The sequence below is a fragment of the Osmerus eperlanus genome, chromosome 15 (genome assembly GCF_963692335.1).
Source record: "Osmerus eperlanus chromosome 15, fOsmEpe2.1, whole genome shotgun sequence".
NCBI lineage: Eukaryota > Metazoa > Chordata > Actinopteri > Osmeriformes > Osmeridae > Osmerus > Osmerus eperlanus.
In genome coordinates, this window is record NC_085032.1 from 8409150 (window position 1) to 8429416 (window position 20267).

At 49.7% G+C, this 20267-nt stretch overlaps 4 protein-coding genes across 7 annotated transcripts; 2 read left to right on the forward strand and 2 right to left on the reverse strand.

The window, feature by feature from the left end:
* Positions 1–30: 30 nt before the first annotated feature.
* Positions 31–8573, reverse strand: klhl15 (kelch-like family member 15). Of its 3 annotated transcripts, XM_062479417.1 has the most exons (10): positions 8009–8060; positions 7316–7403; positions 6760–6870; positions 6085–6223; positions 5753–5941; positions 3676–3900; positions 3318–3479; positions 3012–3221; positions 2700–2890; positions 31–2590 (listed from the first exon to the last, which is right to left on the reverse strand). In XM_062479417.1, exons 3-10 carry the CDS (start codon positions 6777–6779, stop codon positions 1825–1827), a joined length of 1902 nt encoding a protein of 633 aa, XP_062335401.1. In that variant the 5' UTR covers positions 6780–6870; positions 7316–7403; positions 8009–8060; the 3' UTR covers positions 31–1824. The 3 variants fall into 3 exon arrangements, with proteins under 3 accessions (XP_062335401.1, XP_062335400.1, XP_062335402.1); XM_062479416.1 differs by lacking the exon at positions 6760–6870 and having other exon boundaries at positions 8009–8573; XM_062479418.1 differs by lacking the exons at positions 6760–6870; positions 7316–7403 and having other exon boundaries at positions 8009–8569.
* An 892-nt stretch (positions 8574–9465) lies between these two features.
* eif2s3 (eukaryotic translation initiation factor 2, subunit 3 gamma) lies at positions 9466–13890 on the forward strand. Its single transcript, XM_062480416.1, has 12 exons — positions 9466–9573; positions 10242–10305; positions 10407–10534; positions 10647–10768; positions 10941–11035; positions 11480–11638; positions 11771–11905; positions 12050–12144; positions 12250–12394; positions 12523–12692; positions 12866–13038; positions 13201–13890. The coding sequence occupies exons 1-12, from the start codon at positions 9505–9507 to the stop codon at positions 13262–13264; spliced, it is 1419 nt and encodes a 472-aa protein (XP_062336400.1). The 5' UTR covers positions 9466–9504; the 3' UTR covers positions 13265–13890.
* An 89-nt stretch (positions 13891–13979) lies between these two features.
* Positions 13980–17433, forward strand: lrrc31 (leucine rich repeat containing 31). Of its 2 annotated transcripts, none has more exons than XM_062480414.1 (11): positions 13980–14106; positions 14351–14379; positions 14589–14783; positions 14880–15023; positions 15107–15274; positions 15369–15533; positions 15619–15828; positions 15915–16082; positions 16169–16333; positions 16448–16603; positions 16705–17433. In XM_062480414.1, the coding sequence occupies exons 2-11, from the start codon at positions 14367–14369 to the stop codon at positions 17076–17078; spliced, it is 1758 nt and encodes a 585-aa protein (XP_062336398.1). In that variant the 5' UTR covers positions 13980–14106; positions 14351–14366; the 3' UTR covers positions 17079–17433. The 2 variants fall into 2 exon arrangements, with proteins under 2 accessions (XP_062336398.1, XP_062336399.1); XM_062480415.1 differs by having other exon boundaries at positions 14002–14091.
* lrrc34 (leucine rich repeat containing 34) lies at positions 17103–20183 on the reverse strand. Its single transcript, XM_062480417.1, has 10 exons — positions 20019–20183; positions 19661–19773; positions 19210–19274; positions 19040–19123; positions 18790–18918; positions 18577–18672; positions 18346–18500; positions 18110–18265; positions 17884–18010; positions 17103–17744 (listed from the first exon to the last, which is right to left on the reverse strand). The coding sequence occupies exons 1-10, from the start codon at positions 20120–20122 to the stop codon at positions 17454–17456; spliced, it is 1320 nt and encodes a 439-aa protein (XP_062336401.1). The 5' UTR covers positions 20123–20183; the 3' UTR covers positions 17103–17453.
* Positions 20184–20267: the final 84 nt, after the last annotated feature.

Genomic DNA, 20267 nt, shown 5'->3' on the forward strand with positions numbered 1-20267 from the left:
CGCACACAATACAAAACAACCGAACAAAAGTGGAAAGCTGTATGAACATTTATTTCCTCCAAGAAATTACAAACTGTTCCAAATAGTGGCTACTCAGATTATACTTCTCATTTCATTTTTTTCAGCGTACAGGGTTTGTTTTATCCTCGAGAGCCTAACCTATTATTTTAACCTACTGAAATACGGAAGGGTGATGAGTGGATTTAAAAATGCTGAGCTATGACAGGCCGTGCCCCAAACAAAAATAACAGTAGTATAGCATACACAGTTTGAGCTGCATAAGAAGCAGTTTGAAGACTTGAATTTTGGCATATATTATAGTTAATGGTATATATAGACTGTAATTCAGACAAATAAACAATGACACCGTGGAGACAGAGGATGGGCCCGCTGGTTATTCTCTACTCTACCTGCCTTTGCCATATCAATGCAGCACGTCAGATAACAAGCTACTACCCGTGAGCAAACATTATGGTAGCCTTACAGCTGAGGATTCTACATGGTACAGTACTTGAACCAGTCAACTATTTCATTTCACCACAGAGATCTGCATGTTTAAACGCAACCGTGTGAACACTGCATCGCTGGTTTGATGAGCTTTGGCAGGAGGGATGACAGTAAGATCAGCTTCTCTCTTGATATTGCTGAATTGGTGAGGACTTGGGGAAGAGAGGGAAGCATGACGGTGGGAGAGTAAAATGTTTTGAAGCGCCTAAATACACAATGTTCCTCTTTCAAAGCACTCTAAAGTCTGAATGATCTACAAAGCGGCATGGTGACACATGCACAGTGACACGAAGCTGTTGAGAATCAAAACATCGCTGACTGAACTGCATTCGTATGTGCTTTAGCCCTTTTCGTAGTTGCACATATTAAAAGAGGAAGAGAGCCAGAGACATGACTAGGTCCAGACACGTATCTAAAGGTATAACCAGCTAGAGATGTGTTCAATTAAGCTGTATATTCTTACAGACTATCCAGGAAATGTATCCCATGGATGGATCCTGCTACAAAATATACCAATGGAGCCACATCCAAAGCCTAAGGAGAGAGAAAAGCATGAGAAACATAAATAAAAGTAGCCATTCGGTGTCAAGGGTCCTCTTTAACAGTGAATGACCCCTGACCTTTCATCTCTGACTGGCACACAGCAGCAGAACAGCATTACAATGCAATCATGACATCGTCAACATCAGTATTGGACTAAGAAGCCCTCACACAACCAGTAGTGTATTTTTTTTTTCCTCTCAATTCATCACATGCGTCATTCAGCTGCACGGGTGCGCACACCCACATCCATACATGTTGGCAAACACCCACACTCACACATTTCAGCTCCCCAAGCCCAGGCACCGGATGGGGAACACAGACGAGATCCATCACACGAACATGAACACATTGGCGATTATAATGGAGTTATAGGAGAGTAGAGCTGCTAGATCTCAGACAGAATAAATACAGTAAAATATGAAACTGACCGTAGTCCACATACAAATTAAAAATACATCTGCAGAATGAAAACCTGCCCCCCCCCCCTCACATTTTTCCCTTTTTTCTGACAAAGCGTATTTCTTTGAAAAGGATCAACCACAACGGACCACTAGAGAACCTTATTCCATCATTACGGACAGAAAACTATGGCGCATTGTTTCATCTTTGTCTCAAATAAGCACTGGTCTCTAGATTAAAAGCGTCAGCATACGAGTATTAGTTTCACACCTGTAAACACCTACCACCCACAGTCCCAGGACTTAGTGGGAGGACTCAGTCATATTAGTGGGAGTTCCTAGAGCAAAAAAAAAGGAGGCGTGTATAAACCAGACCTCAGCTGCATCGTCTGACGTGCTCCAGCACGTACTCAGGAAAGTGCAGACTGCACACCTGCAGCCCATCCAGTTTGCAAGGCATCCTGGGATACTCGTCCTCTTTCCACTTGTTTTCTTCCGGGTCGAAGGTGAGGATGGAGTCACTGTAGTGGCCGTTGTAACACAGACCCCCCAGTACCATGATCTGCCTGTCCAACACGGCCACCCCGTGGCCGCTGCGCCCTATGGGCATGGACGCCAGGATGGTCCACTCGTCTGTCTCTGGGTCGTACACCTCGGTGGACGGGCACCCTTGGGACTCGAAGGAGGCCCTCAGAATCACGCACACGCCTCCGAACACATACAGCTTCCCATTGTGGGAGATCATCTTGTGAAAGCAGCGGGCGTAGTTCATCTTGGACTTGTTCTCCCAGCAGTTGGTGTGTGTGCTGGGGAGGAGGGGGCTGCGGCCCCCCCGTGTCCTGTGTGGGTCTGCGGCCCCCGCTCCACCCCCGCACACCCCCTCCCCGCCGCCGCCCTCCCGGCCGGGGTCGAACACGCACACCTGCTTGGAGGTGGAGGAGGAGGTGATGCCGCCGGTGATGTACAGCTTGCCGTTGAGAACCGTCCCCTCGTGGCCGTACTTGTTGACGGGGTACGGGTCCACAAACTCCCAGCGGTCCTCCGTGATGTCGTAGCGCTCCGTGGAATAGAAGGTCTCGTCGCGCGTGCGCCCCGCCACGGCGTAGATGAACTTGCCAATGACACCAACGGCAAACTCCGATCTGGAAAGAAATCATAAACGTGTCAGCAAAGTCGAAAGAAAGTCTCACTTAAACTCAGCTACTTGTTTTTTAGGGGTCAGAAAGTAGAGAACAGCGACGTAGTCCAGACCTGGGCACGGACATGTCCGCCATGCGGAGCCAGGAGTTCTGACGGGGATCGTAGCGGTAGACTTTGGAGGAAGCGTGGAACTCGCCGTCTGGGCCCAACTCCTCCCCTCCGAGCAGGAAGGCAAAGTTGTTGACGATGGCCAGGCAGTCTGGCCTCAGAGGCACCTGGGGTCCCTCCAGCTCCCACCACACCTGGGGAGCACACACCCACACACAGCACATTAGAACCATACACCCAACTTTGATAGAAAAACAATCATTTGTGCGCAAAAAAATTGCTTCAGTCAATATTCCCACAGAACCCCCCACGCACCTTGGGCCTGTGCAGGAGCAAGATCTTGCTGTTCACCATGCTGTGTCCGATCATGCCCCTGAACACGGCGGTCTGCGGTCGGACCGAGCGGATGCGGTTGGAGCGCGTCTCCACCAGAGGCTGCTCGTTGACGTCGTGGAAGTAGCTCAGCGCCTGGTCCACTTCCTGTCGCAGTTGCCGCGAGTAACGGTAAAACTCGGAGGTCTTCACCTGCGACAAGGTGGGGGCCAGAGGGTTAGAACCGGCGAGAACGTTAAAACCGGGTTAACAGTTGGACCCTGGGCCTTGCGGAGCTGCGTTCCTCACCTTCTCAAAGACGTTGGCCGGGGTCATGAGACAGAAGCGCAGGGATTGGACGATGGTGTCCGTGTGTCTCCAGCGCCGCCGGTCATGTCGGAGCCAGGCTTGCACGGCCTCGTACAGCTCGATCTCCGGGAAGCGACTCAGAGCATCGCTGTCTAAGTACGCCTGGGGACGGGGAAGAAACAAAGCGGTCATGACAGTGGTCACCTTTGCACCACACCACACACACAACACACTCAAGCCATGATGCATAATTTAGATGACAGTGTTTTTATGACCAAAAAGCTTACTGTAGCTAGGAGAATGAGAAAAGAAAAGAAAACAAAAGAACCAAATGGAATCAGGGACTGTTCCTCCACACCTGCAGTCGCTCCAGGCTGAGGTAGGACAGGAAGTCGGGTCTGCTCATCAGAGGGACAAAGTTCTCCAGCAGGAAGTTGTCGAGCTGCTCCTGGACTCCCTCCACTCCCACGCTGAAGTCCTCCAGCAGGCGCATGACCTCGGCACAGTTCTCCAGGCAGATCTTGGCCAGCAGGAAGGAGCAGCAAAACTCCACCGCCTCCGTCAGCTGCACGTACATGGCTGCCTAGGAGGGAGAGGGGGAGGGGGAGAGAAGTGGAGGGAGCGAGGGAGGGAGGGAGAGGGATGTGGAGACGGAGGGAGGTGGAGATGGAGGGAGGTGGACAGAGGGAGGTGGAGATGGAGGGAGGTGGAGATGGAGGGAGGTGGACAGAGGGAGGTGGAGATGGAGGGAGGTGGACAGAGGGAGGTGGAGATGGAGGGAGGTGGACAGAGGGAGGTGGAGATGGAGGGAGGTGGACAGAGGGAGGTGGAGATGGAGGAAGGTGGACAGAGGGAGGTGGAGATGGAGGGAGGTGGACAGAGGGAGGTGGAGATGGAGGGAGGTGGACAGAGGGAGGTGGAGATGGAGGGAGGTGGAGATGGAGGGAGGTGGAGATGGAGGGAGGTGGACAGAGGGAGGTGGAGATGGAGGGAGGTGGAGATGGAGGGAGGTGGAGATGGAGGGAGGTGGACAGAGGGAGGTGGAGATGGAGGGAGGTGGACAGAGGGAGGTGGAGATGGAGGGAGGTGGAGATGGAGGGAGGTGGAGATGGAGGGAGGTGGAGATGGAGGGAGGTGGACAGAGGGAGGTGGAGATGGAGGGAGGTGGAGATGGAGGGAGGTGGACAGAGGGAGGTGGAGATGGAGGGAGGTGGACAGAGGGAGGTGGAGATGGAGGGAGGTGGACAGAGGGAGGTGGAGATGGAGGGAGGTGGAGATGGAGGGAGGTGGAGATGGAGGGAGGTGGACAGAGGGAGGTGGAGATGGAGGAAGGTGGACAGAGGGAGGTGGAGATGGAGGGAGGTGGACAGAGGGAGTTGGAGATGGAGGGAGGTGGAGATGGAGGGAGGTGGAGATGGAGGGAGGTGGACAGAGGGAGGTGGAGATGGAGGGAGGTGGAGATGGAGGGAGGTGGAGATGGAGGGAGGTGGACAGAGGGAGGTGGAGATGGAGGGAGGTGGACAGAGGGAGGTGGAGATGGAGGGAGGTGGAGATGGAGGGAGGTGGAGATGGAGGGAGGTGGACAGAGGGAGGTGGACAGAGGGAGGTGGAGATGGAGGGAGGTGGAGATGGAGGGAGGTGGACAGAGGGAGGTGGAGATGGAGGGAGGTGGACAGAGGGAGGTGGAGATGGAGGGAGGTGGACAGAGGGAGGTGGAGATGGAGGGAGGTGGACAGAGGGAGGTGGAGATGGAGGGAGGTGGAGATGGAGGGAGGTGGAGATGGAGGGAGGTGGACAGAGGGAGGTGGAGATGGAGGAAGGTGGACAGAGGGAGGTGGACAGAGGGAGGTGGAGATGGAGGGAGGTGGAGATGGAGGGAGGTGGAGATGGAGGGAGGTGGACAGAGGGAGGTGGAGATGGAGGGAGGTGGGCAGAGGGAGGTGGAGATGGAGGGAGGTGGGCAGAGGGAGGTGGAGGGAGGTGGACAGAGGGAGGTGGAGATGGAGGGAGGTGGAGATGGAGGGAGGTGGACAGAGGGAGGTGGACAGAGGGAGGTGGAGATGGAGGGAGGTGGGCAGAGGGAGGTGGAGATGGAGGGAGGTGGACAGAGGGAGGTGGACAGAGGGAGGTGGAGATGGAGGGAGGTGGGCAGAGGGAGGTGGAGATGGAGGGAAGTGGGCAGAGGGAGGTGGAGATGGAGGGAGGTGGGCAGAGGGAGGTGGAGATGGAGGGAGGTGGGCAGAGGGAGGTGGAGATGGAGGGAGGTGGGCAGAGGGAGGTGGAGGGAGGTGGACAGAGGGAGGTGGAGATGGAGGGAGGTGGACAGAGGGAGGTTTTGTTCAGGAAATGTGTTCAATTTCATTTACAGCATTTAGAGTCTGACAGTGCCATCAACTAAATGAAATGTTTGATGTGTGTGTATGTGTGTGTTTTACCTGCAGTATCTCCTGGACGGTGGGCATGCTGAGCTCAAGTGAACCATAGTACATGAATCTCAGCACATGGCCAAACCCTGCTGCCGTCAAGCCCTTCATGTGGATCTTGTCTTGGTCTCTTTCACGCATGTCCGCTGTGAACATCACTCGGAAGTAGTCACTCTGGGTCGCCAGAAGGGCTTTGTGGGCCTTGGAGTGAAGAGGATCACGTGTTAATTGAGCACAATTTAAATACATATTGTACCACATTGATTACTCCTGTGTATTCCCACAGGCAGATGTAAGAGTGCGTGTGGGTTTGTGTGAGAGCGATCTCATGCTTGCTGCTGTACCTGGAAGTGATGTTCTTCGATCAGCAGCGTGACGTCCAATAGGAGACGCTCTTCATAGAGCGCCCTGAAACCTGAGGACACACTCCCATCATGCACCTGGGACAGGTACACCTCCACGTCCCCCCCCGACATCACACACCTGAGGGGGGGGACAACGACAGAGGAGGGGGTGAGAGGGAAGGAGAGAGGTGAAAAGACAAATTACAGGCCGTGGCATGACACTGGTCCTGGTCCTAGACTGCTTATTATGGTGGTACAGGCTTGAACAGTACATGTTGCTTTAGGTTGTTTATCAGCTACAGCTCAGTTAACGTTGAAAGAAAATCTAAATAATTCCATATCGTGCAATATACATGACACTGTGTCTTGGCTTGTCTCTGAATTATGTCAGGAACGTAACAGGAACAAATGTTTGAATTCCCTCCCACCCTTACACACACAAACACATTAACACAGCATCAGGCCCACACACACATGCCCTCACACTCGCACAGTATGCCAACCCTACGTATTGGCAGACACACATGATCCCTGACAGGCTGTAAGAAAACACCAACCAGCAATTCCAGCCTACACAAGGCCTACGCAAATACCTGCATGCACAATCACTTGTAAATACACTCTCATACCCACAAAGCATGCAAGTATACACACATACACACAATGTACACTCACCTCTGATTGGCCACGGGCATGTCAGAGGGGGTTGTCCGAGCCAATCAGAGGACAGTGCCCCTTGTGTCCAGGAAAAAACTAACAATGGCCCTTTTCTGTGGCGTGAATCACCTAGACAACAAACCCAACACAATGCCCACATTAAAGCATGTCTGCTGAGTCCATAAACATATGTGTCAACATTGTTTTATAAACTTTTCCCACTAACCTCTAGGAACATTTCCTGGCCAGACTATGCTGAGAGAATCTAAGAATCAGGAGACCCTAAATCTACACCTGCACACTAACACTCAAAGTTTCTGCAATTATTCGTCCTAGATTATGTTCCTCTTATCTTTTCAGAAGTCAAGGTGATTTAAGCAAGTTGGAAGGGGATGCATTCACTCTACTACTAGATCTATATGTCTTAAAGTGGTCCTACACATTGATTAAAATTAAGGATGCCATGTTTAACTCCATTCAACATTCGTAATAGGTCAGGTACGTGACTGCTCTTTGGGGAGGGATTGTGGACAAGATGTAAAGTAAGAAAGCGTTACTGTCAAGGAAACGGTACCTTTTTGGGCCCGGGTGGACAGTCTCGGGCTTCACAGAGAACACGGTGAGGGAACGCTCACATTTCCTCTGCTTATGTTTACCTTGATCTGACAGACCAAACAAAAACACAGGTCATGACCAGCACACAACCTTCTTTAAAATAGTGTTTTGATTGAACCTATAACTCTCTCACATCATACAAACAACTAAAGTGCTGGCTCGATAGCTGTGCTTTTATCCACGTGAATTCTAGCGTGATGAATGCTGGCACTGAAGCAGATTAACCAAATTTGAGTCGGGTCACGACACGCGTCAAGTGCAAACAGCAACTTTAGCCTGCGCAGCAGCGACATCATCAGCGTAGGGGAGCATTGGCCACAGGTGTAAATATACATAGTTCACCTGTATATTATTGTATGGCGTAGGAAGCCTGTAAACAAGATGTGCAAAGGTATCTATGCTCATGATCTCATTTTGATATCCTAGCTAAACCTGTCTGAGCTCACGACTGGCTTAGCTGTGTAGTACTACAACTAGCTGTAGCCGCATTATATTTTCACTTACGGCCATTTATGGGATATTCAGTTGAGGTTTCCATGTAACTAGTCAAAGACAATTTTACAGTCACGGTTACGAATGTTATTGTCCCCTTACAATGGCATGCTATAAAAATTGGCTAGTCAGCTAGCTGGCTAGCTAAGCTCGTTCTCACCTCGGCGATGCGAGTCCCCACAACCCCTCTTCGACCAAGCAGCTCTGGGTCCTTCGGACATGGGTTGTGGGTATGAATCCGGGATCAAGAAAACGGACTGTAAAAATGCATTTCCTTATAGTCCATTAGAACGCTCCCTCTTATTTAATTGGACTCTAAATGTTATAGAAATCAAAATACAGCTTGTCTATGGAGTCAATATCCATTGCCGACGCCATACTATTCTCTGCACTAGCGTCACATCCCGTTCGAACGGAACTGAAGGGCGTTGTGCAGTGCAGTGAACCTGCTGAATGCTGTCTTCAAGTCAACAAGTCAACATCAGGACCAGCCAGATTTGTCAATCAACCCAGTCAACTCCGAGCAGAATGAACCTGGACCTTCCACAATTAGTCAGGCATTAGAGCAATCTTCATGAAATCAATCATCATTCATTGCTCCAAAACCTGCACTAGTGATAGGCTAGTACTTCGATTTCCAGTTGATGCAATCAAAAAAAAATACTGTAATAGTGTTGGCTGAATACATTTGTGGCTGAACGGAAAAGTCAAAGCCATGTTCGTGGTCTCTTAGAGCGAAAACAGGGAGTCCTGCCTGCACCTGTGCCAAACAGCAGGACCCAAAGGTGTGATCACCACATGGCATTATGAAACACTCACTTTTTGGCAGATCCTGTCTGGATTTAACTGCCTGCCTCCATAGAAAGATGCATGACTGTCATGCACAAACTGGATTTATCAATTCATCATTTTCATTGTATTAATCAGGATGCTGCATATTAATATCACTGGTCAATGCCATAGCAATGGATATCACATATTGCATTGGAAATGCATCCAATTATAGGGCCCTATCCTCTCCGTTGACAGGTTAAATAAACGTAGGCTATGTGAGGGTACCATATCGTGATATACTGTGAGCATAATTAGCTAAATGTAATGTAATTCAGACTTGTCCCTGGTGTACACCACGTACACAACCTCCTTACTATGGACAGAGTATATAAGTATTTAATACTCTTTGCTATGGATCCGAAATAGAAACTACAGAAGAGCACAACGTTGACTTTTAATGACATCATCACCAGGAGACGGACCCATGCACGCATCAGAAGTTTTTACTGGCTTCTATCGTGTTTATGTAGTCAAACAGCACGTTATCCATTAGATTAGACCTAATATATACGACAGTTTACACAATCCGTAATGGGCCAATAAGCTTTTATTTGGCTAAATAAATGTACATTTTTGCATCAGAATATTGCATCATCCATAATGTAAGGACCCATGTCCTGCTTTGTTCATTATTAGCCAATACGAATACATATATTTAGTTCTCAACGTTCACAATATACTTTAATTTATACAAAAGTGTATTTCGATGCATTTTCATTTGTGTATACAAATACAAACACGTAAATCACGTCGATGGTTTTTTTGTTCATGAAAATGATTCAGGCAATCGCTGCGCAATACTCGAATCCTTTTTCGTTCAAGATGGCGGGTGACGAGTCTGGAGTAACGCTGGGTCAGCCTCATCTTTCTAAACAAGATCTAAGTTCTCTGGTGAGTGTTTATCACTTTGGTAGCATTACTGTCGTCTTCAGGTTCCGATGCCAGTAAAGTTGGTGAAAACAATCTACCGTGGTGTTGTTGGGAGAGCGTTGGAAAACCGGTGTTGAAACACCGCCCGGCACATGACAGAAGTACTAAACGGCGTGGGGGTCTCTCCGAAGCTATGCGTTTATTGTACTTTCACCGAAGCTAACTTGCTATCCCGTTTTCTTGTCGTTATTAAAAAAAGCTAATGATCCGCCTAGTCTTATAATTGTTGATTAGTCTTTTCGATCAAATGTAGCAGCTGTTAATTGTTAGTAATATAGACAGGAAACCTGCCGCAACGTTTTCAGCAGCTTGCATCCTCATGTCCTGAATAGCCCGTGTTTGTCTCATTCTCTTTGATCGATCGGAACTGAAAGTAATTTATCTACTAACTCCGAAATTGATCATTCACTGAATAGAGTCACCTGGCATGGTGTTATAATGTCACTTATTATCAGCATCCTTGGTCGCATATAACGAGGTAGATACATTAACAATTAATGGACTAATGGATGGTTTATCTGGTATTATGCCTACAGTTTGTCTGTGGTTCTCTTCTGCAGTATTATCTAAGGTTTAAATGAAACCTAATTAGAATTAGAATCATTCCAATCAATTTACTTTTTCTTCAGGATGTGTCCAAACTGACCCCCCTCTCACAAGAGATCATTAGCAGACAAGCCACAATCAATATCGGTAAGAGAACTACATCACATAATTCCACCCTATTTATAAAAAAAATCTTAACTGTTAAACATTTGACTAACTCCTTGAACTACACCATCTTGCACCTGCAGGCACCATCGGTCATGTGGCTCACGGGAAGTCCACAGTGGTCAAGGCAATTTCTGGTGTGCACACTGTAAGGTTCAAGAATGAACTGGAGAGGAACATTACCATAAAACTAGGCTATGCGAATGCAAAGGTAACCCTTGTCAACTGCCCTTTGATTAGAAATGAAAGTAGTCTACCTTGCAGACGATCAAAGTTCAATAACTCGGAAGTCTTCTAATCCCTCGTGCGTCTGCCCGACCCAGGTGTATAAACTGGACGACCCTAGCTGTCCCAGGCCAGAGTGCTACAGGTCGTGTGGCAGCAGCACGCCTGATGAGTTCCCCACAGACATCCCCGGCACTAAGGGCAACTTCAAACTAGTCAGGTAAGACTCGGTACCTGCACAGAATGAATCAAGTTCATGACATTGTGTTTCACACGGTCGGGGCATTTTTGCGCCTGCTGAACTCAAATCTCAAAGGAAAGGCTGTGTCTTGGGTGTGGGTAGGGGAGAGCCTTCCTCCAGTAACATCCTCCTGTCTCTCCCACTGTCTCAGGCATGTGTCGTTTGTGGATTGTCCCGGGCACGACATTCTGATGGCCACCATGTTGAACGGAGCTGCTGTCATGGACGCGGCTCTGCTCTTGATCGGTGAGACAGCTCCACCGATATTTGGATGTGACTCCCATCAAAGGAAGGATTGAGGCGGTCGCATTGGACCACAGCCTTAAGCCTTCCTTTGACTGGCAAATCCCAGCCTCATATGTTTCTGCATTAGCACTTCTATAAAGAGGAACAATCACAGGGTTGGGTTTGGCAGCTGTCTCGGCATGCTAAAGTGTTCTGTGCAGAACTCCCAGGTTCCTCAGGTTGCAAATAGCTCAACTTCTGGCAAGCCGCATATTCTTATAGAAACAAAGCAGGCCTTTGTTAAATGGGTTCTTTGTTGGCTAAGAACGCAGATGAAATGGAAGATTTGTTTCTGTAAGCCATACACAGCAGACTCAGCAGTTTTCATTAAATGTCTACATGTTTGAAAGGAGATGCTCTCAAGAGTCCGTGTTAAAATATCCCTCCTGTTCTGTCCTCTCCCAGCCGGTAACGAGTCGTGTCCCCAGCCCCAGACGTCGGAGCACCTGGCAGCCATAGAGATCATGAAGCTGAAGCACATTCTGATCCTGCAGAACAAGATCGACCTGGTCAAGGAGAGCCAGGCCAAGGAGCAGTATGAGCAGATCCTAGCCTTCGTACAGGGTGGGTGCCCCCTTTGTCTTAAGGTCTCTGCATGTTAAAGTGGCTTTAGAATGTGTTCACAGGGCATTTCTCCTTGACACTGCTCTGTGTGTGTGCTTGATCTGTCCTCTCATATTTCTTGTTTCCCTACAGGCACCGTGGCAGAGGGCGCTCCAATCATTCCAATCTCTGCCCAGCTGAAGTACAATATCGAGGTGGTATGCGAGTACATCGTCAAAAAAATCCCTGTACCCATCAGAGACTTTACTTCCGAGCCCAGACTCATCGGTAAGACACACACGCACCCACAGAAACACACACGCACCCACAGAAACACACACAGAAACACACACGCACCCACAGAAACACACAGGATGACTGATAAGCGTCTCTGCCGCATGTCTTCAAGGGATTGTGTTCTGTTGGTTTCAGTGATCAGGTCGTTCGACGTGAACAAGCCGGGCTGTGAGGTGGACGATCTGAAAGGGGGTGTGGCAGGAGGCAGTATCCTGAAGGGCGTGCTCAAGGTAAAGCCCATCTGCCGCCTTGTCACCAAACCAGGAATGGAAGTCTCCCACCACGCCCTCAGAAATGACCCAGCCCTCCTGCTGTGTGTGTGTGTGTGTGCTCAGGTGGGCCAGGAGCTGGAGGTGCGTCCAGGCATCGTGTCCAAAGACCACGAAGGGAAGCTCATGTGCAAACCCATCTTCTCCAAGATCGTGTCTCTGTTTGCCGAGCACAACGACCTGCAGTACGCCGCCCCCGGAGGCCTCATCGGTACGAGCTCACTGGCCTGGACAGCTGCCTCCGGGCCTGTCCTGAGGATTCTGGCTGTGGGCCTCTGAGGGGCTGGCCAGTTTAGTGTGGCTATAAAAAGCATTTCTAAAAAGGTTTGTGTGTTCTAGGTGTCGGCACCAAGATCGACCCGACCCTGTGCAGAGCCGACCGTATGGTTGGTCAGGTGTTGGGGGCTGTCGGGGCGCTGCCAGAGATCTTCACAGAGCTGGAGATCTCCTACTTCCTCCTCAGGAGGCTGCTGGGAGTACGCACTGAGGGAGACAAGAAGGCCGCCAAGGTGAGCACTGGTGCATGCTGGGATCCGTAGTCGACGAAGGTCCCCTCCCCCTTTTCCCAGTGGCTTGCTGGTTTCTATGACTTCCGACATCCGTGAGGAAGAGGGGGGAGCTGGATGTAGAGGGCGAATGGCAGGTCAACTGAAGGCATGTGTGTTTACCCGTGGTCCTGTAGGTCCAGAAGCTGTCCAAGAACGAGGTGTTGATGGTCAACATCGGCTCGCTGTCAACAGGCGGGCGGGTGAGCGCCGTCAAGGCTGATCTGGCCAAGATCGTTCTGACCAATCCCGTCTGCACCGAGGTGGGGGAGAAGATCGCCCTCAGCCGTCGTGTGGAGAAACATTGGCGGTAAGTCTAGGAGGAGTGGCGGGAGGGAGGATTGGCTCAACGAGACAGTATACCACAACGTACAAACACATCAGCCCTCAGAAAGAGTTATATGAATGTTTATCGGATTGTGAGCCTTCTCTGTACACCTGTCTCATTGGTTCTCTTCCTCCCTGTCTTCAGCCTCATTGGCTGGGGCCAGATCAGGAGGGGCGTGACCATCACACCCACGGTGGAGGATGACTGAGGAACCATCCGGCGAGTGTGTGTGTGTGTCGCCATGGCGTTGCTCCTTTCAACAGAATGACACATCATCACACTTTTCATACTTGTAGCCGATGGAGGGACAGGGAGGAAACAAGGGTGTCTCAGCAGAGTAAAGTGGCTTCCTCTCCATCTTTCCTTCACTTTCACTGTTCTGCTATATGCTAGCTGAGGCTAGTTGCTGTCACTTGTCTTGTGTGTTGAGACGAGGGCAGCGGAAAGAGGTGGAGAGAAAGCGAGGGGGCCACATTAGACTTTTGAGATGACCCCTTTTGAACGGGTAAAGGGCAGGTCCTGGGTTTTAACAGGAGTATCTCCCAAAACCAGGCTTGGGCGTTATTCTGTTGGATGCAACACTACAACTACAGAAAGAAATGTTGCAATAGACCGTATATGACTTGCCATTTATTCTGCATGAAAATCATATCCGTTTTACTGTTGAGCTGCATTTCTAGCTGAATATTTTGTGACATTGCACCCTCCAGTGTATGGCTCAGGTAAGGTTTCTACATTCTGTAGAGGGGGGAGGGGGGGTATTGTAGCGCCGTTCTTGCTGTTCTGTCCACAGCTTTCAATCTAATGAAACGGAATAAAATACATTTGGAAGAATTGTGTCTGGTGTATTTCTGTCCAGGTGGGTGTCCGTTTACTAGTTTCACTCATTTTCGTGAGGTATGTTTACCAAAGGAGTTGGAAAGTGACAGCACATCCGGCATGTTAGCGATACACCTGAGAAGCGCAAGACATGTTACGTCACTGGTGAACATAAAGTTGAAGCTCGCCGATAATTTTGTCACTGAAGAAAGCCAGGTCAATTCACACAAGGTAATTGATTTTGTGTAAATTTGACATCAATTTCGTTAAACAAAACGTAGGAACATTTTACCTGACATGTCAAGGTGCAAACTTAGTGGCGCTAATTAACTGCATTCTGTTGCCCGTGTTCGTGCTGCGTTTGACATGCACACGAAGTGAAAATGCATAACAACATTGCAGCTGACCTTAACATTTTAATTGCTTGGCTGTGCAAAGCGCAATGTCAACTCAAACGCTGGTATTGTCACTGCAGGTGCTTCCAGGCTGAAATGGAACTTGCTGGTATGTTGACCGACCGACTGCATTCTCTTGCCTGCCCACTGTAGGCTATTGGTTATCATAAAGACTCCTATCACAGTTACTGTAGCCGCAACAAATTTGTATCGATCTCACATTTGCTTAGCTAAATCCATTAATGTGGACACTGACCCCAAGGCAAAGCGGTTGTCAATAATGTTTTGTTATTGGAACATGAATTTGTGATTGTTCAGATGGACAGCGGGGACGGGAGGCGGGTCCGAGGCGCTCGCCCTTCGACCTCATCATGAATCAGATCCGCAGGAAGCGCCCCGGCTCTGATAAGAAGGGTTCCGGTCGCTTCCTGTCTCGCCAGTCAGATGGCGGGGGGATTCCTGAGGACAGAGAGACCGAAGAGAGGGAGGAGAAGCAGAAAGGAGAGGGGACTGGTAAAGTGACATGGAGAAATGATATTACATCAGAGAAGTTAAGGAAAGTGACCCTAAACGCTGATACTTTGTCTACTTTTCCGGGTGTACTTCCAGACCCAGCAGAGTCAGTGGAGACGCTGTATGATGGAGGATGGGGCCGTGTGTGTGTGTTCGTGCAGAGGCTGGGAAAGAGAGCAGACAGCAGAAGTCTGAGTCTGGCTCACTGTGATCTCACTGCTACAGACACACTGGAGCTAGGTGAGACTCACTCACTGACTCACTCACACACACATTTATGTTTCTATGTTTTTTCTGTCATTTCTCACATGTTCTCCTCTTAGGTACACTACTGCCATGCTTGCCTCAGTTGGAAGAGATGGACCTGTCATGGAACGAACTGATAGGAGGGTCTCTTCGGGCCTTGACCTCTCACCTCCTGCATGTGGGCGGGCTCAGAACTCTGAAGCTCTGCAGCTGTAGGCTGAATGCCGATGACATCAGTGCTCTAGGTGGGTCTGGAAACGGTGACATCACAGTTAACGTAGTAGAGCTTTCCTTGACGACATGAAGTGATAACGTGTGAGTTGACGTGTGTGTGTTTAGGGGGGGCTCTGGAGCATGTGCCCTTACTGGAGGTGTTGGACTTGTCTTGGAACGTTGGGATTGGGGGAGGAACTTTGGAAGGCCTACTGGGTAAATTCCGCCCAACACTGAAAGAGCTACATCTGGTTGCCTGCCAGCTTACTGCAGCTGATGCCTCTACATTGGGTGAGAGAGACCTGTCTCCTGTAAAAATGTGAAATGACAATATCCTCAATAATTCCCTCCTGTAATCTTTCTTTTTTATTCCTAGGTAGGATAATTAGTGGTCTTCCGAAACTGTGTGTGTTGGACATTTCCTGTAACCCTCTACTGGCTGAGGCGGAGGAGGGGGGGGCAGAGGAAGGGGGGCCAGGGGGAATAGGGATGGGGGATCTTGTCCCCTTTCTCTCTCACTGTCCCTCTCTCACAACACTCCGATTACATTCATGCGGTCTGACACCAAACACCCTTAACATTTTTGGTAAGGAGACAGTTGTGTTTTCCAACTTCAACCGGGAAGAGGTATTGTGAACAAGACTGACTGGAACCCACCCTGTGTTTACAAAGGTGGTTCGCTCCGCTATCTCCCATCCCTGCGTGAGTTAGATCTGTCCTGTAACAAGAAGCTGTCAGGAGGGTTAACCCTTCTGGCACCTCACCTGACCCACCTTCCACGCCTGGAGAGCCTAAGTCTACACCTCTGCTATCTCACACACACAGACCTGGCTTCCCTGAGTAAGTATGTGTGTGTTGATGTGTGTGTGTCTAAAAGAGAAAATGTCTGTGTGTTTGTGTGATAAGGAGCCTATGGGTGTCTCCAGTCCAGGTGCTCCCCTCCCTGTCTGAGTTGACCAAGCTTGACGTGTCGTCCAATAAGGAGGCAGGGGGCGTGGTCCAGCCTCTAGTCTCCGCCCTGCCTCTCCTACAGATGAGACAGCTCCCTCTCAACAGCTGCAGCCTGACCGAGGACTCATTCACTGCACTGGGTACTCATGTACATAGTGTCTGAAAGTGTTCTTAGGTCGTCTAAAAAACATCTTCGAAACACCTGGAATGAATGACCTGTAAAGGTCTCAAGTCGTTGTGTGTGTGTGTTGTAGCGCTGGCGATACCACACCTAAGACACGTTGACGTGTCGTGGTGTAAGGTGGCGGGGGGGCGGCTCGCCCTGCTGTTGGAGGCCCTGCAGCCGGGCGTTCTTCAGGAGCTGCACCTGAGCAGCTGTGACCTCACCACAGACGACCTGCTTCAGCTAGGTACCCCCCCCCAACATACACACACACACACACACACTCTCGCTTCATACTTCAATCATCCCACTGCTCGCCTGTTTCCTGTCTGTCTGTACTTCCTGTAGGGGTTGTGTGTAAGCATGGCTGTCTCTCCTCCGTCCGTGTTCTGGACCTTTCCTATAACGGCGGTGTGGGGCCGGAGGGTTGGGTGGGGTTGTTCGGAGCAGGGGGCCTGGGGTCCCTGGAGGATGTTGACCTCAGCCTACGACCTTTGACCTCTGCCTGCTCTGCGGCCTGGTTGCCCTCCCTGCTGTCCGCTCTGCCTCACCTCCCAGCGCTGGTGCGCCTCGGCATGCAGCGATGGACACTCACCAATCAGGGGAGAGACAAGCTAAACCATGCCCTCAGGAAGAGGGCTGTCCTATTGGAGTGGGACACACCCATATCAACGCCATCACCCAATCAGGACAGGCTGGATGAGATGCAGTCAGAGGAGTGAGCAGAGAGGACTGACTCGAACCAATGTTTTTCATTTGTAATGGTCACTTTCAGATATGGCCACATTCATTTCCTTCTTATTAAAACACTCTAGAAATCCCACATTTTGATAAAAAAAAAAAACCTGATGCATTTCAAAAATTAAATTCCAATCTGATGGATTATCGTTCTGGTGCTGACATTTTAGTGGTGTTATGACCACATTGCAGTGAAGATTAGTGAATGCAGTGAATCGTTACTGAATAAAACATGTTTCTGATCCATCTGAATTTTACAGAAATAACTGAGTCACGTGATAAGCTGAGGGTTCTGGTGTCGTAACGTATTGGCTCCTCTAACCGTTTATACAAATAAAACCTGTGTTGAAAAAGTTGTGTCACAAGGTGTTAGGACTCAGTACAAGCTGGGGGGCCAAGGGGGGCGCTGGCTGGACGTCGGAGCGTGGAAGGGCCAGGTTCGTGGCTGGGTCAGGGCTTGTTCCTCCTGTGAGAGCGAGGGCAGAGTTGCTGGCCGGGTCTCCGTCCAGGCCGTAGCTGGGCGTCCAGTAGTAGTGTCTCCTCAGACCGTGGAAAACCTCAGCCAGACACAGCCGCCCGTCCACCTCGTACACGCTCACATCGGTGTGGGCCGCCGGTAAGCGTCCACTGGCTATCAGACTGTTGAACGCCTGGGGAGTGGGGACCCAAAAGGGAGGGAACACCAACTCAGTGTGCGTAAGAATTGGAACAGATACTATTCTATTTACTATCCTTTTTTACAACAGCAGTTTCTGTGGTGGGTGTTTCTGTGTGTTCAGACTGCGTTACCTGACAGACAGGCTGGTATAAGCGGTTGCCCCAGATATAGATGTGTGTGAGGGTGCTACTGCTCTGCATGGCACGAGCCAGAGCCACAAGACCCTCACTGCCAATGTTGTTACTGGGAACGGACAGCCTGAGACCGAAAGTGAGAGAGAAGAAGCAAAGACAAAGAGTCAAACATTTACCACTCAAGAGGTCATGATTTCATGGAAGGGTCCCGGTGGTGTCTCACGCTCTCAGGCTGCAGCCGGGCAGAGCCACAGCCTCGCTCAGGTACAGGGCTCCGTCATCTTCGATACGATTGGAGGACAGATCGAGGATCTCCAAAGTAGCGTTCCGCTTCAGAAGCTCGGCGAGACACTTCGCCCCGTCACGGCTCACACGGTTACTTCCGGGAGGGAGGACATCGAGTTGTCTGAGGTGGTGTGAATATGGACGTGCGTGTGTTGTATGTCTGTGTGTGCGTACCAGCGCAGGTCCAGGTATCGTAGGCTGTGGTTAGTCCCAAGGGCCTCTGCCAGCCTCTCCACACCAAAGTCAGACATTCCCATCTTCCCCAGGTGGAGCTCCCGGAGGGTCTGGTTGACCACCAGCATGCGGGACATGTGCACCGCTGTCTCGTCCTGGGAAAGAGAGAGCGAAGAGAGGGTGAGGAGGAGAGAGGGAGCGGGTAGAGGGTGAGGGATGGTGTGTGATTACCTGCTGACTGAAAAGCAGGGGTCGGCTGACGTTGACAGAACAAAGGCTCTTGTTGTTGTTCAGCATAATGGCAAATGCTATTACACTTTGAGTTCCCTGCAGAGAGAGAGAAAGACATGGAAGAAACCGTCGAAATCTCTCCGCTGCTGCGGGTACAACACAGTGCATCAAGTGAGACAGTGTGTTGAAGTCATGCGTGTGAATGTCCGCTACCAGGTCACAGTCAGCTACGTCCAGCTCCTGTAGGGTAGTGTTGACCTGCAGCATGCTGGCAAAGTGCATGGCTCCTTTGTTCCCTATCTTATTCCCAGTCAGCCTCAAGGACACCAGCGCACCATTATGCTGATGAGAGAGACAAAGGGGAGAGAGGAAGAATAAGAGGAGGGGTTGTTTGTTGCTTTTAGTGGGGAGATACAAAGAGAAGTAGTCTCGGTGGGGACTGGGCATGTGTGTTTGTACAAACCAGTAGACTCTTGGCAATGAGCTGAGCTCCGTCCGCTTGTATGTCATTACACATCAAGTCCAGGCATTGCAGGGCTGCATTCTCCTGTTTGACAGTGTCAGTAACAAGATGATTTCATTTTGAGAAAGGGCCACGCTATGCTTATGGGTCGTATCATGTGATCGGTTTACCTGTAGGAGGTCAGCAAGATGCCTTGCACCTTCATCTGTGAGGCTGTTGTACCGGACATCCAGACCTGTCGATCAAGAAAACACGTATTGTGGGTTTACAGTGCGTGTCAACAACAGCGATGCAATGCGAGCGACGCAATGCTTTCCATTCATTTTCAATTATGTATAACAAGCTTCATCTATACACCAGTCTTTTATACTGAGAACACAGGGGGAACAGATTTCCCTGGAGGCCCGGGGAAAGTGGTTCCCCCCTGTATATTACAGTCTGGCTATTTATAAAGCATTACAGTGATGCTGGTGATGTATGTTACTGTGATCATTATGTATAATAAGTTTAATCTATACACCAGTCTTTTACACTGAGAACACTGGAAATCTCTTCCCACTTCCCACTGTTAGTCCACAAGCCATCAATACTACTAAAGTACTGTCACAGGGGAGAACTGACCTGTCACTGACTGGTTGTTTCGGAGAGCTCTTGAAAGAGCCAGGGCGTCATTGTCAGTCAATTTCTGAACCCGTCTCAGGCGGTCGTTTCCCGTCAATTTGATGGTTAGATTTCTAAGTGAATCCAACAGAGTGGCAGTTTAGCATAAAAGCCTGCTGCTGACCCTGTATCTTCTCTTTTGATTTCACGTTGACACATATTGACTGGGCTGCCGCTAAACAAGTTGACTGATACTCAAACCAAATGGGTTTGCACGTTATTACTAATAACGTGCAAACCCATTAGCTACTAGCTACTGTAGCCTAAGTACTGTACCACCAGACAAACGGAGATTTTCTTTTAGCTAAGCTAAACTTACCCAATTCTTCCTTCCGTCTCTTGCAAAACGTCTAATATGTATGGATTTGTTTGCAGTTTGTGCTCTGTGCAGACAACAGAGTACGCCTGTGAAATACCACTCATAGTGAAACTGTAGCTAACCTGACCATGTAGGCTACAAGTCGAGTACGAGTCCGCAGCCAATGTTTGGTCGTTATAGCAACAACACCCGTGTGCAGCTGATGGAGAGGAAGAGGAAACCATTTTTGCTGATTCTTAAAATATTGAT

Bases quoted from the DNA above. Each gene is read 5' to 3' on its own strand.
- klhl15 (XM_062479416.1), bottom strand. From the start codon at position 8,069: ATGTCCGAAGGACCCAGAGCTGCTTGGTCGAAGAGGGGTTGTGGGGAC. The intron at 7,404-8,008 runs GTGAGAACGAGC...TTGGTCTGTCAG, and splicing joins TGGGGACTCGCATCGCCGAG to ATCAAGGTAAACATAAGCAG. The intron at 2,591-2,699 runs GTCTGGACTACG...ATTTCTTTCCAG, and splicing joins GCGGACATGTCCGTGCCCAG to ATCGGAGTTTGCCGTTGGTG.
- eif2s3 (XM_062480416.1), top strand. From the start codon at position 9,505: ATGGCGGGTGACGAGTCTGGAGTAACGCTGGGTCAGCCTCATCTTTCT. The intron at 10,306-10,406 runs GTAAGAGAACTA...TTGCACCTGCAG, and splicing joins ACAAGCCACAATCAATATCG to GCACCATCGGTCATGTGGCT. The intron at 11,639-11,770 runs GTGGGTGCCCCC...GTTTCCCTACAG, and splicing joins GATCCTAGCCTTCGTACAGG to GCACCGTGGCAGAGGGCGCT.
- lrrc31 (XM_062480414.1), top strand. The intron at 15,024-15,106 runs GTGAGACTCACT...TTCTCCTCTTAG, and splicing joins TACAGACACACTGGAGCTAG to GTACACTACTGCCATGCTTG. The intron at 15,275-15,368 runs GTGGGTCTGGAA...GTGTGTGTTTAG, and splicing joins CGATGACATCAGTGCTCTAG to GGGGGGCTCTGGAGCATGTG.
- lrrc34 (XM_062480417.1), bottom strand. From the start codon at position 20,122: ATGAGTGGTATTTCACAGGCGTACTCTGTTGTCTGCACAGAGCACAAA. The intron at 19,275-19,660 runs GTCAGTTCTCCC...CTTGATCGACAG, and splicing joins AAACAACCAGTCAGTGACAG to GTCTGGATGTCCGGTACAAC. The intron at 18,011-18,109 runs GTGAGACACCAC...TTTCGGTCTCAG, and splicing joins CCCGGCTGCAGCCTGAGAGC to GCTGTCCGTTCCCAGTAACA.